The sequence below is a fragment of the Muscardinus avellanarius genome, assembly GCF_963383645.1.
Source record: "Muscardinus avellanarius genome assembly, chromosome: 5".
In the NCBI taxonomy this organism is placed as follows: Eukaryota; Metazoa; Chordata; class Mammalia; order Rodentia; family Gliridae; genus Muscardinus; species Muscardinus avellanarius.
The window spans coordinates 130,390,903-130,403,494 of NC_137790.1; the positions used below are offsets into that span (position 1 = coordinate 130,390,903).

Genomic DNA, 12,592 nt, shown 5'->3' on the forward strand with positions numbered 1-12,592 from the left:
GATTTAAAACTATCTTGTACCACAATCATCATGAACGTCAAGTATTCTTCTAAGCATCCGTCTACGATTCGATGTTTTATCTTCCCTCGAGCTTGGTTATAGTGTTGGAGCCAATTCTGTGTTTTTAGCAGAAGTGGCTGGAGGAACCTCTCAATCATTCTTGGTATTTGACTAGTTCTCAAAAGTGCTGGAAGTGCGGTTAGGGTAGAGCCCGTTTTTAAAATCAGGAGCCTGCAAACTGCAGCCAGGGAGCCAAAGCCGGCTCCCAACTCCTCTTTTGTACGGACCTTGAACACAACCATGCTTATCTCTTTGCCTAGGGTTGCTTTTCTGCCACGACTGCGGAGTTGTGAGGTTGGGACAGACACTGGTTCTACACAGACTAAAATATTTACTATCTGGCCCTTTGCAGATTAAAAAAAAAATCAGATAAATCGCCTCTGGAAAATTTTTACAGAACAAGGACGAGGTTTAAAGAAAAGTGTCCAAGATTAAGAAAATTTTGGCTGAGGTTTGCTGGTTCCACGGCAGGCCAAATGCAGGAGAACTCTCATTGGCAACGTTGGGTACCGGATATTACTCTGGCATTTTAAGCCAGGTCTGGCAATGAAAAAGTACTGTTTTTTTTTTTTCTCTGTGGACTGGCCGACTGGCCGTTTTGTACCAAATAACTTATGTACCCGACTGGCCATTTTGTACCGAATAACTTATGTACCGGATTCCAGCAATGTGCTTGCCGTCCCGCCCAAGCCACCTGTGTGTCTCCCACATGTCATTCTGAGCCCTTAAATATCAATTACTCTCACATCCTTAATAACTGATCAAACTAAAAGCAGCCCCTTCCCTGCCCTGGGTGCGGGCATGGGCCCCACAGTGCTGCAGCGTGCGTCTTCTACGGCCCTTCCCTGTGACATGCGTCGTAGTAATTGGTGATGCTGCTATCTAGGGCCACGAACATGTCCCTCTTGACAAAGCGAACCAAGTTCTCCAGAGGACACATGGGCTTGGGGGAACGCTTGTGGTGGTCCTGGCAGAAGGACGTGTGGAATGTGACGTCAACCCCGTTGTAGAGGATCCGGACCGAATGCTCGCTGGGCTTCTCTCTGTCTTGCCAGAGCTCAAAGATGAGCCGGGCGGCGAACCTGGGAAACCTGGCTTCCGAAAGGCCCAACGCGCTCAGGACAGGCGACAGGGTGACATCGTGCGCGGAGTAGAGAGCAAACACCTCATCTCTTCGACCCTCGGCGATGCGCTGCATCCGGCTGCTGGTCTGGTTGAGGAGCGGGTGGGCGCCCAGCAGCGAGTAGCCGAGGTACAGCTTCTTCTCCCGCCTCTCCCTCTCGTCCTCAATCTGGTGCGTCTTGATCACCCTGAAGTGCTCCAGGCCGATGCAGCCGCTCTGGGTGCAGGGGAAGCTGACGTTGTGGCAGAGATGGCACAGCAGGGAGTCGATGGGGTTGGAGGCCCGCAGCTGCTTGGCGGGGACGTCCACGATCCTGGCCATCTCCCCGTACGTCCTCTCCAGCTGGCTGTTCTTGAGCCGCAGGAGGTACTGACGCCGCTGCTCCTTTTCCAGGTACTGGTTCCTCGCCGGGCAGTAGCAATTCCCAGAGCAGAACAGGGCGCTCGGCTGGTGCCGGAAATAAATCTTCTCCCAGTCAAAGTCGGGGAGGAAGCCGTAGAGCAGGGCCAGCCCGCTCTGCAGCGTGCGGCTCTTGCCGGTGGTCTCCAGGTACAGCTGGTCGGCGGCCCAGTCACTCGGCAGGAGTTTGTGTTTCTTGAGATAGATGTCCCTCAGCAGCTGGCCGTTCTGCAAGTGTTGAACGACTCCTGAAACACAGGGCGACACAGGGCTTTCCTTACCACCAGCTCAGCACAGGAGCAGCGGAGAGGGGAAGTTGAGTCAGGACCCATCGCCCTGGAATGTTTCAGGTTGGTGTAAGAGAATATGAGCGAGCCCGTTTCTCTACAGGAAGGAAATGGCAGGTATGGCTTCTGAGCGACTTGTGAAGGGGCCTGTGTTGATTTTCTATGACGCTGATTTATTGCCGATGCATGCTGATTCATTGCAACCCTCAGCCCCTTTTAGGGGCACAGAGAGGGTCTTTTTTTTTGTTTTGTTTTTACTAATAGCATTGGGAATTGAACCCAGGGGCGCTCTACCACAGAGCTACATCCCAGCCTTTTTTATTTTATTTTGAGACAGGGTTTTACAAGTTGCACAGGCTGGTCTCGAACTTGCAATCCTCCTGTCTCAGCCTCCCGAGTCGATGGGACTAATGGTGTGTGCCACTGGCTCGGCTGAGAGGGTCTTACTGCCACATACAGCTACTGCCAGGGCCTCTTGAGCAGAGTAGGCACAAATGGCCAATCCTTTCTTCTCCAGTTAGGGTACCCTAAGTATGCCTGTTATAAATGAGCATTATAACAGCTCTGTATTTTAACGACAGCCAAAGTGGAAGATAAAAGTGACTATTAACCGAAAATGAGAGGATGGGACGACACGATACCAGGAAAAAGATTTCCAGAGTCATACCAATTTAGAAAATGAAGATGATAATCAATCATTTTGAGGACCCATGAGTGATCACCTCTAAGTGTGTGAATTCCCTCCCGCCCCTTCTCAGGGACAGCTGGGAATCCAGAGGCTGGTCCCCCGTCGCCCTCTGCTCCCTGCACGGGCATTCTGACCCCTTGGCCTGAACTGATGCACCCCCGGGGACCTCAACGGAGTCCCTCTCTCCAGACCCTGGACTTGCGAGCTCATCTCTGGGTGTTTCTAGAAAGCCAGCCCTTTTTTTTTTTTTTTTTTTTTTTGTAGTATTGGGGATGGAACCCAGAGGCACTCTACCTCCGAGCAACACACTATTTTTTATTCTTTGTTTTTTGAAACAGGGGTTTCACTGAGTTGCAAAGGGCCTCACTAAGTAGTAGCTGAGGCTGTCTGTGAACCGCGATCCTCATGTCTCAGCCTCCCAAATGCTGGGATTACAAGCATGCGCCATCATACCTGGCTTGGCCAGGGGCTTTAAACACAACTCCTTAGCCAAGCCCAGTCTTCTGGACCTTCTGCTTGCCCCACCATCTCCTAGCATCACTCCCTCCAAATAATGGCTATTATTATCATTATTATTATTAGTAGTATTTTGTGTGTGGTACTCGGGATTAAGCCCAAGGGCATTCTACCTCTGAGCTAAACTCCCAGCCCTATTTTATGGTTTTAGTTTGCAACAGAGTCTCACTAGGTTGATGAGAGTCTCACTACTTGCTGAGGCTGTCCTTGAACCTGCGGGTCCTCCTGTCTCAACCTCAGAAGTACTGGGATTATAGGAATGCACCACCATGCTCAGCTAACCCTGGCAAACCCCAGCAGGGCCATCTATAGGGCAGAGACCCTCCTTCCATCTAAACTGAGACCCTAAGTTGCTGCTAGAACATGAAAGCGGAGACCATGGCGCTCGGTCCTCCCCATTCCTCCATGAAGGCGAGGGACCGAGGAAATGTTCCTCCACGTACAGCAGGCGTCAGCCACACGTTCGCCCCCCTGAGCTCTTGTCCATTAAAGCAGGAGAAGTGTTGTTTGAAAATCCTAAGAGTGTGGCGTTGGTTAAGTGATGGCCCATCTTGAGTGGACTCACAGGCAGCCGTCAGAGTGATACTGTGGGTGAATAGTCACCGACAGGGAGATGGCCATCCTCATGTGACGGAGCGGGTCTAAAAGAGCATGCTTAGTGAGACACGACTGAGTGGCGTGCGCTCACACGTGCCTCAGCACAGGGAGAGAGATGACTGGCAAGGGTCTATTTTTCTGGAGAGATTATGGGTGCCGTCTTGCCTATTGTGATGTCTCTTCATGAATAGAGATGACTTTTTTAGAAAGAGGGAAGATTAATTTTTAAAAAGCAGATGTTTACTTAGGTACCTTGGAGCCTCGAGCTCCTTGAGGTGCCTGTCTGGTGCTCCCTCGGAGCCCCACAGGACCTTACCCGGAGCACTGGCTTCTAATGTTGGCAGATAGAGAGGTGGGTGTGAGGGTTGGTGGGCGCGGGGGTCACACTTACCTGTCTGTGTGAGCTCTCCCATCTCACACAGGGCATGGTTGGGGTAAAGAGGCAGGGAGTTTAAGGGGCTTTCGAAAGAGGCTCCAGGTCCTTTTGACATGTGCCTTACAAAAGCTTCCAGCTTAGGGTGATACGGTTTCCTAAAGGAACGAGGCAGAGAATTAATTAGAGGTCAGGGTGCTTCAAAACAGTCCAGACTTCAGCAAGCAAAACTCTGTGTCATGGCCTTCCTCACCCATGTTGACAGGCTCTGGTGCAATTACTTTAGAATTCCAACTTAACGCTTGTAATCCTAGTACTTGCGAGGCTGAGACAGGAGGCGTGCGGGTTTGCAGACAGCCTCAGCTACTTAGTGAGGCCCTCTGCAACTTAGTGAGACTGTGTTTCAAAATAAAAGAATGAAAAATAGGGCTGGGGGTGTAGCTTGGAGGTAGAATGCCCCTGTTTTCCATCCCCAGTACTGAAGAAAAAAAAAAAGTGGTGGCGCACACTTGTAATCCCAGCATTTGGCAGGCTGAGACAGGAGGGTCATGGTTCGAGGATAGCCTCAGCTACTTAGTGAGGCCCTTTGCAACTCAGTGAGACCCTGTTTCAAGATAAAGAAGAAAAAACTAGGGCTGGGGTATAGCTTGGAGGTAGAATGTTTCTGGCTTCCATCCCCAGTACCACAACAAAACCCAAAAAACAAACTAAAAACAAAAAAGCACCCCATCTGTAAGGTCAGCCCAAGTCCCCAGCTACCCTGAACATGACCCTGTGGGATTCAGCCTGCCTTCTGCCAGCCTGTTCCCCACCCTGCCACCTCATGGCTTCTCTGGAAGGAACTGACACTTACCTAGCAGCCATGCCCTAGGCAGGGAGTCACCCTGATTTCCCTCTCACTGTGCCTCCTGCCCTAAGTCTTGCAAATTTTCCCACCTGGGGCTTCTCCATCATCACAGCCAGGACTGGGTTCTGGCCTCAGGTGCTTTAATCTGGAAAGCAACGGGCCTTCACAGGCCTTCCTGCAGTTTAATTGTACCTCTCCAGTCTTGCCTTCTCCACAGCCAAAGGGATCAACAACTTCAAAGTGAACTCTGATAGATCACTGCCCTTTTACACTGCCACATTCTAGAAAAAGCCATGCTCAGCCCATTGCTCTGTTCTGGCCCCACCACACTGAGCCTCACTCACCCAGCTCTTGCTGCTCCAACACTGTGCTCTGGTCACCTGAGCCAACCATCTTCCTTGCTCCCAGCATACAACACGTCTCTCATTTTTTCCCATCCCTTCCTTGGTGTTGTTTTTTTTCTTCCTAGATGACCTACCACAACCTTTACCTAGCTAACCCTGAGTCCTTTCTTTTTTTTGACCTCTGGAAAATCTCCCTTTAGAAAACACTGTTAACTGAATGAGGTAACCAAGATCTCTATGTCTTTTTTAAAGCTTGTAAAGCATTATTCACATGCATTTAATGTGGGGTGATAATAAATAGTTTAAAAAGTTATTTATTTATTTATTTATTTATTTATGGTACTGAGACTAGACAGTAGGGTCACTCCACCAATGAGCTACACCCTCAGCCCTTTTTATTTATTTATTTTTAAAATATGAAACAGGATCTTGCTAAATGTCTGACGCTGGCCTTGAACCTATGATCCACCTGTCTTGTCGCCTAAGTACTGGGATGATAGGCACGTACCACCACACCCGGCTAAAAAATCATTTATTTATGAGATTCTGAGATTAACTCTATATTTCTGCCATGAGATATGTACATGGTTTATCCAAATGTAGTTTATTTTTCTAGTCACTATTATGCAATTTCCCTGAATAATGAAATGACCCATGAGTATATACATGTTTTCTTTGCATAATGAAATGGCCCGTGAAAGTGTATACATTTTATAGAAGAACAGAAATGAACAGAGCTCACAACCAAGCTGCGTAGGAATCAGCATGAAAAGGGGCAAAGATAAATTGTTCTCAGGCAAACCCCTGCTGTCTGAAAACCCAATTAACTCTGGCAATGTTTTTAAAAAATTGCTGCCAAGATGAGTTTATTATCTTTCAAAAACATAAAGCTGGGGGAAAAAAAGCCATCTCTTAAACAATATGTTTTGAAATTAGAGAATGTTAATTCTGACATGCAGTCGTGTCTAGTAAATCACCCTGGATGGCTGCAGGGGAACTGTGTCTTTCCATTAAAAAAAAACACAACAGAGTGTATTATTTTGCCTGAGGCTAAGGCACACAAATTTTTGCAAACTAGAAAATAAAATGTGCGGCCTGACACGGAGGGCGCCCCTATGAATCCACAGAAACAGAGGAGGGAGTGGGGAGGTAATGGGGGCTAAGTGAGCGATGCGTGCATGTATGCCTCTACCATCTTGTACTCAAACAAACAAACAAACAAACAAACAAACAAACAAACAGAGGCTATCCGTCGATAGGAGTCAAGTACGCTGCTTCAGGCTGGCAATTTTGGGGGATCTGAGAAAGCTTTGCTGTCAATTTTAGCAGTGAAATTTCATTAGGAAATTGTGCTTGCCGTGATATCTCAGGTGTTCAGGGCGTCTGACGTGTGCTTTCATGTCTAATTGGATCCATCATAGCTTCTTTTTTTTATGGCATAGAAAGATGAAGACTCTTTGAGGAAAAACTTCACTTACGGAATAGATATCAAATGGCTGTGCTTTCTTAATAGATTAAAAAATGGCTATACTGTGTGTGTGTGTGTGTGTGTGTGTGTGTGTGTGTGTGTGTGTACTGGGGATAGAACCCAGGGGCATTCTACCTCTGAGCTGCACCCCCTGCCCTATTTTTGGTCTTTATTTTGAAAAGGGTCTCACTGAGTTGCAGATGATCTCACTAGGTAGCGGAGGCTGCTGGCAAACCTGCAATCCTCCTGTCTCAGTCTCTCAAGTACTGGGATTACAAGCATGCGCCACCATGCCCGGCTAAAAAAAATGGCTATACGTTTTTAATGGGAAGAAGACTAGGAAACTGGAGTCCTTGGGTGTATCCTGGATCTGACTACACAGGCCTTGGCCTGTCTGGTCTCCTACTGCTTTATCCCTGCAACCCAGAGGGGTCCTAGCACGAGAGATGTTCAAAAGTACATGAGGCTGAATTCACCAGGGACGCGTCTTATCCTTAGAGGTTCCATAGAAACTCCATAGCAACAAATACGATGAGTTCCCATATTGTTTATTAAAGTATATGGATTTTGCACTGGGCGTGGTGGTACGCACACTTGTAATCCCAGCATTCGGGAGGCTGAGAGAGGAGGATCGCGGTTTGAGGTCAGCCTCAGCTACTTAGTGAGCCCCTCTGCAACTCAGTGAGACTCTGATTCAAAATAAAGAATAAAAAATAGGGCTAGGGGTGTAGCTGGGAGGTAGAATACCCCAGTACCACAAAACAAAACAAAACAGATTTTGGTGGAAATATTAAAGACAACAGTCATTGTGGGTGAGGCTACTAGCTGTATGCTAAAAAGTCTGTTTCCTTCTTGGGAGCAGAGAACCTGGTTGACTCCCATTTCTGAGGTCCTTGAGGTGACGCAGAGCCATGTGACTGAGTATTACTGCTGGGAGGGAAGGCTGTATGCCAGTTCTGGGCTTAGACCCCCTCCACATTCTCTTCCTTCTCTCTGGCTGCCATTCAGACCTGGTAGCACCGTGATCAGCTGTGCAGATCTCCCTGGACAATGTTGGGAGCCACGACCCGGAAGGAACCTGGAGCCCTGAATGAGTGGGTGGAGCCAAGGCCCACATCATCCTATTTGATCTTCATCCATAGAAGAGACCAACTTCTTTGTTATTTAAGGCATCCATTCTTGAGTCTCTTTGTTACAACTTATCTTGATTAGCAAAGACATGATTCTTCCTAGGAGGATATAATCCTAAGAGGTAGACCACTCGGCCTTAATGTGGGCGGATGGGGGCGGCTTCAAGGGCTTTCTGGACAATAGCCTGCTTGGGGCCCGGCAACTCTCAGCATCTGCCGCCCTCTGTCTAGACCATGAGTTTGCTCCCAGCCCAGCTAGCGGTCGCTAGGTCCCTGGGGGCCGCTCTGACTATTCACAGAGAAGGGCCTTGGCTGCTCCTCCTCTCCTGTGTCCCAGTGCACTGGTCTCTGCCCCAGTGGGGCCCTGGGCTCCTCTGGGACCTGACTGTCCCTGGACGGAGAACAGTTGTTGGACTGAGTGGGTTGCAGAATGAATTCGGGACCTCAGGGAGAATTGCAGGACCTAATTGCCTGCTGTGCTTTCCGGTCCCGTGCCCGTGACAGGCTGAGCCCTCGGCCCTGGGATGCCCCAAAGCTTTATAATAGCCTGCTTGGCACTGGGTGACTCATTCCCCTCTCTGCGCCTCCGCTCTCCATTCTGGAACGTGGGGATGAGCATATTTCCCCTTTCTGATGTCTGATGAGAAAGGCCTGCGGGTTGGTCCACGCGACGGCCAATCAGCAAGCACGGCACATCACTGCCTGCAGCATCTGAACCTTTCCAAGGCCTGATCTCTTTCCCTTTCTGCAGTTGACAGGGTCACGAAACCAGGTTGGGCCCCCTGGTCCCTTCTGCTGGATCTTCTGTGGGGCTGTTTCTGCAGCTCCCATTTGAGGGACCCAGTTCCCCTGCTGTCTGACTCTGACCTCATTTCCCTTGGCCTGGTTTTATCAGCTGACCATTCTGTACGTGTAGGAGCTACTTCCAGACCTTTGTGGAAGAAGGTGGGGCACGCATATTTAATTACAGTACTCTCCCCTGCTCCTGCTGTCCCTCTTCCCACAGTTCCAGTTACCTGTGCTCAAATGGTAACTGGGAAGCTCTAGAAATAAGCCTGGAGATTACATTCACGTAACTTTTGTTTTGATGTTTTTGAGGCATGAGGAATTGAATCCAGGGGCATTCTACCTCCGAGCTATATGCCCAGCTTTTTTTAACTTTTGTTTTGAAACAGGGTCTTGATAGGTTCCTGAGAGTCTCACTAAGTTGCTGAGGCTGGTCTCAAGGTTGCAATCTTCCTGTCTCAGCCTCCCAAGTACTGAGTTTCACATAACTTTTAATTTATTTATAACTGTCTATTTTATTGTTGGTAAGTGTTGTTAATCTGTGCCTCGTATAAATTAAACCTAATTATAGGTACGTAGACAGAGGAAAAACACAGCAGAGGAAGGGTTTGGGATCTGCAGTTTGGGGCGTGCACTGGAGATTTTGGAACATATTTCTTGCAGAAAAGGGGAACTATTGTACTTCATTCATTCTTTCTACTGAACTTCTTGATTAGTTCTCTCTTTAAGCACACATACACATAAGTAATAAGTTGGTTTGTTATGGTGAGTACTTTTTTTTTTTGCACTGGGTCATTCTACCTCCGAACTACACTTCCAAGGCTTCTTATTTACTTATTTAGACACAGGGTCTCACTATGTTGTCGAGGGTCTTGCTCGGTTGCTGAGGCTGGCTTCAAATCTGCGATCCTCCTGCCTCGGCCTCCCAAGTACTAGGATTACAAGTGTGTGCTAGCACATCCAGCTGTAAATACATTCTTAAAAGAGGCCCAGTGCAGTGAACCTGCTCTGGGCCACTTGAGCTGCCCTCTTCTGACTCTGGGGTCCAGAAGCTGAAGGGTTAATGCCCCACACAAGTGGCCTCCACCCTTGCCCCATCCCTGAGGGACAGATTCTGAGTAGTTGGGACAACAGGCATATGCCACTGTGCCAGGCAAGGGATCTTCTTCTTCCTCTTCTTTTTTTTTCAGTACTGGGGATGGAACCCAGGGGCGTTCTACCTCTGAGCTACAACCCCAGCCCTATTTTTTATTCTTGTTTTTGAAACAGGGTATCACTAAATTATAGAGGGCCTCACTAAGTAGCTGAAGCTGTCCTCAAACTGCGATCCTCCTGTCTCGGTTTCCTCAATGCTGGGATTACAAGCATGTGCCACCACGCCCGGCTTGATGGTTTCTAAGCTTTTTACTCTAACCTTACTTGTCTGGACAGTCCTGCCGTGCACCCCACTTTTTGGTGAGCCAGGCATATTTAGAGCCTGCCACAGCATCAGGGCCGCCCACACGTACTGGGGGGCCTCCCGGAGGAGGGGGCATCTTAAGGGGCCTTGAAGGAGGAATAGGAGTGGGCTGTGCAGGGATGGGGGACTGGGAAGCCCAGAAGGCACAAAGTTGGGTGCTACAGGAGGGGGTGCCATAGAGAGTTTGAAATAAGGACTCCAGAGCGTGGGGGAAGCCCATGGCCTGGGCTCCGCACCCAGGATGTTTTCCAACCTGAAGACACAAGATCACTCAGCCCTTTTGCTGAGCGGAAGAAAGAAGACGCAGATACCCAGGCTGCCAGGACCACGTCCTCCAGCAAAAACAAGAAGAGTGCATAAGATCCCCGTGATGTTTTTACACGACACGGGCCACTTAATCTTCCCCGTGTTATTGGCCAGGGAGAAGGTTCGAGGGGCAAGGGGTTAACCCGAAGCCCTGGCTGCAGAGAGGCGGCCATGACTCCACTGGGCTGGCCCTGCCCAGGCCAGGCTGGCACCCCGGCAGCATTCCATCGGAACAACGCCTTCCCCACTGAGCGCCGCCTCCATCTCCTGACCTCACTCAGGAAACTCTGCCGGGCTGCACCGTGCACCAGCCGCATCTGCGGAGGCACAGCCCAGCATCTCAGTGCTAACCCTGCTTCTAATTTTAGGGCTGTGCCATTACCAAACATGCAATTTCCACTTTCTGCTCAGCTCTTTTTCACTCCAAAGGTTTCTTTCTTTCTTTCTTTCTTCTTTTTTTGGCGGTACTGGGGATGGAACCCAGGGCCATTCTACCTCTGAAAGACATTTTTTCTTCTTTATTTTGAAACAGGTTCTCACTGAGTTGCAGAGGGCCTCACTAAGTTGCTGAGGCTGTCTGCGAACCGCGATCCTCCTGTCTCAGCCTCCCCAAAGCTGGGATTACAAGCGGGCGCCACCACGCCCGGTGTCCTAAGGGTTTTCAACTGAGCCCAGGCTGCCTCTCCTCCTGCGAGAAATAAAATGGTGGAAATACCATGTCACAGGGACGCGGCGTTGCAGCGGCTAATTCCTTTCCTCGGGTGCCTCTCTTCCTCCCCACCCCAACCCAGCATCGGCATCCCCACGGCAGAGGTGGGAGGCCGAGCCCAGAGAGGCCAAGGGTCTTGCCTGCTGCCCCATCGGAACAGCTGAGCGGGATCCGAGGACTCCTGGCCCAGTGCTCTCAGTACCCTGCTTTAGATTTCTCCAATTGAAGTGCGAAGGCAGGCTTCAGGACTGGCCTGAGCTTGAACCTCAGCTGTCTGCGGGGCCGCCTCCGCTGTCCCCGCCTGGGCTATCCCGTGGCATTCCACGCAGGGCTGCTTCCATCTTGCAGTTTCCTCCTGTACAGGAGGCAGAAGATTCTTGAGCATGGCTTTTTGGAGCGAGGACAATTTACCTGTTGGCCACCAGAGTGCAGTCGATCTCTGGCCGCTTGGTCTTGGGGATAATGTACAGCGGGTACCTGTCCCCGTGGCGGATGAACGTGTGCACTGAGACCAGCTTGAAGTGGTGCGGGGCGTGACCTGCGAGAGAAGCATGTTGTCTGGTCACCACTTGGCGGCTGTCCTTCCCTTTAGAAAGGGGTGGGGAAGCACTTGTCGTGCCTGTGTTGGGGATCTGAGGAGCAGCGGGGCCACCATCAAGGGGCCTGAGCCGTGGGAGGGGCTGCTGTGCTGGGTGGGGGGGCTGAAGAGCCCCATCAGGGAGACAGAGGCAGGTGAGAGGCCTAGATAAGTCCCCAGATCCCCCAGAAACGACAGGGGGCTCTGGGGTGTGATTGATTGGAGATGAAGGCCAGTGAGTTGTGGGTTTGACTACTAGCGTGGGCTCGCTCACAGGCACAGACAGGGGAGGCCCTGGAAAATACTAAAAGCTTTGGGCGTGGCGGTGCACACCTGTGATCCCAGTACTTGGGTGGCTGGGACGGGAGGATTGCAGGTTCAAAGCTGGCCTTGGCAATTTAGTGAGACCCTCAGTAACTTGGCAAGACCCTATTTCTAAATGAATGAATGAATGAATGAATAAACAACTAATTAAATAAATAGGTTGGGGGAGTAACACAGAAGATGCCCTGGGTTCAATCTCAGGAAGGAAGGAAAGAAGGAAGAAAGGAAGGAATTGGAAGCAATGCCTTCTGCTTTAACATTTATGAAACATGGCAGGACATAAATAGAGAAATAACCACACCGGTGTTTTTTTTTTTTTTTTTTTTTTTTTTTTTTTTTGCGGTACTAAGGATGGAACCCTGGGGTCATTCTGCCTCTTAGTTACTCCACCAGCCCTAGTTCTTATTCTTTATTTTTTGGAAACAGGGTCTCACTGAGTTGCAAAGGGCCTCACTAAGGAGCTGAGGCTGTCCATGAAGCGCAATCCTCCGGTCTCCGCCTCCCGAATGCTGGGATGACAAGCGGTGCGCCACCACGCCCGGCACCACACCATTTTTGATACACACCCAGGAAGGCAAAACTTGCGTGAGGAAGTGTGT

General features: G+C 49.8%; 1 protein-coding gene across 1 annotated transcript in view; it reads right to left on the bottom strand.

The window, feature by feature from the left end:
* Positions 1–892: 892 nt before the first annotated feature.
* The window catches only part of PXYLP1 (2-phosphoxylose phosphatase 1), a gene marked incomplete at both ends in the record, with an annotated part of 31,112 nt that continues 19,412 nt past the window's right edge, over positions 893–12,592 (bottom strand). The window contains 3 exons of the mRNA XM_080696604.1: positions 893–1,830; positions 4,062–4,201; positions 11,504–11,630. Coding sequence (XP_080552730.1) covers positions 893–1,830; positions 4,062–4,201; positions 11,504–11,630 — 1,205 coding nt within the window. The remainder of the gene's footprint in view (positions 1,831–4,061; positions 4,202–11,503; positions 11,631–12,592) is intronic.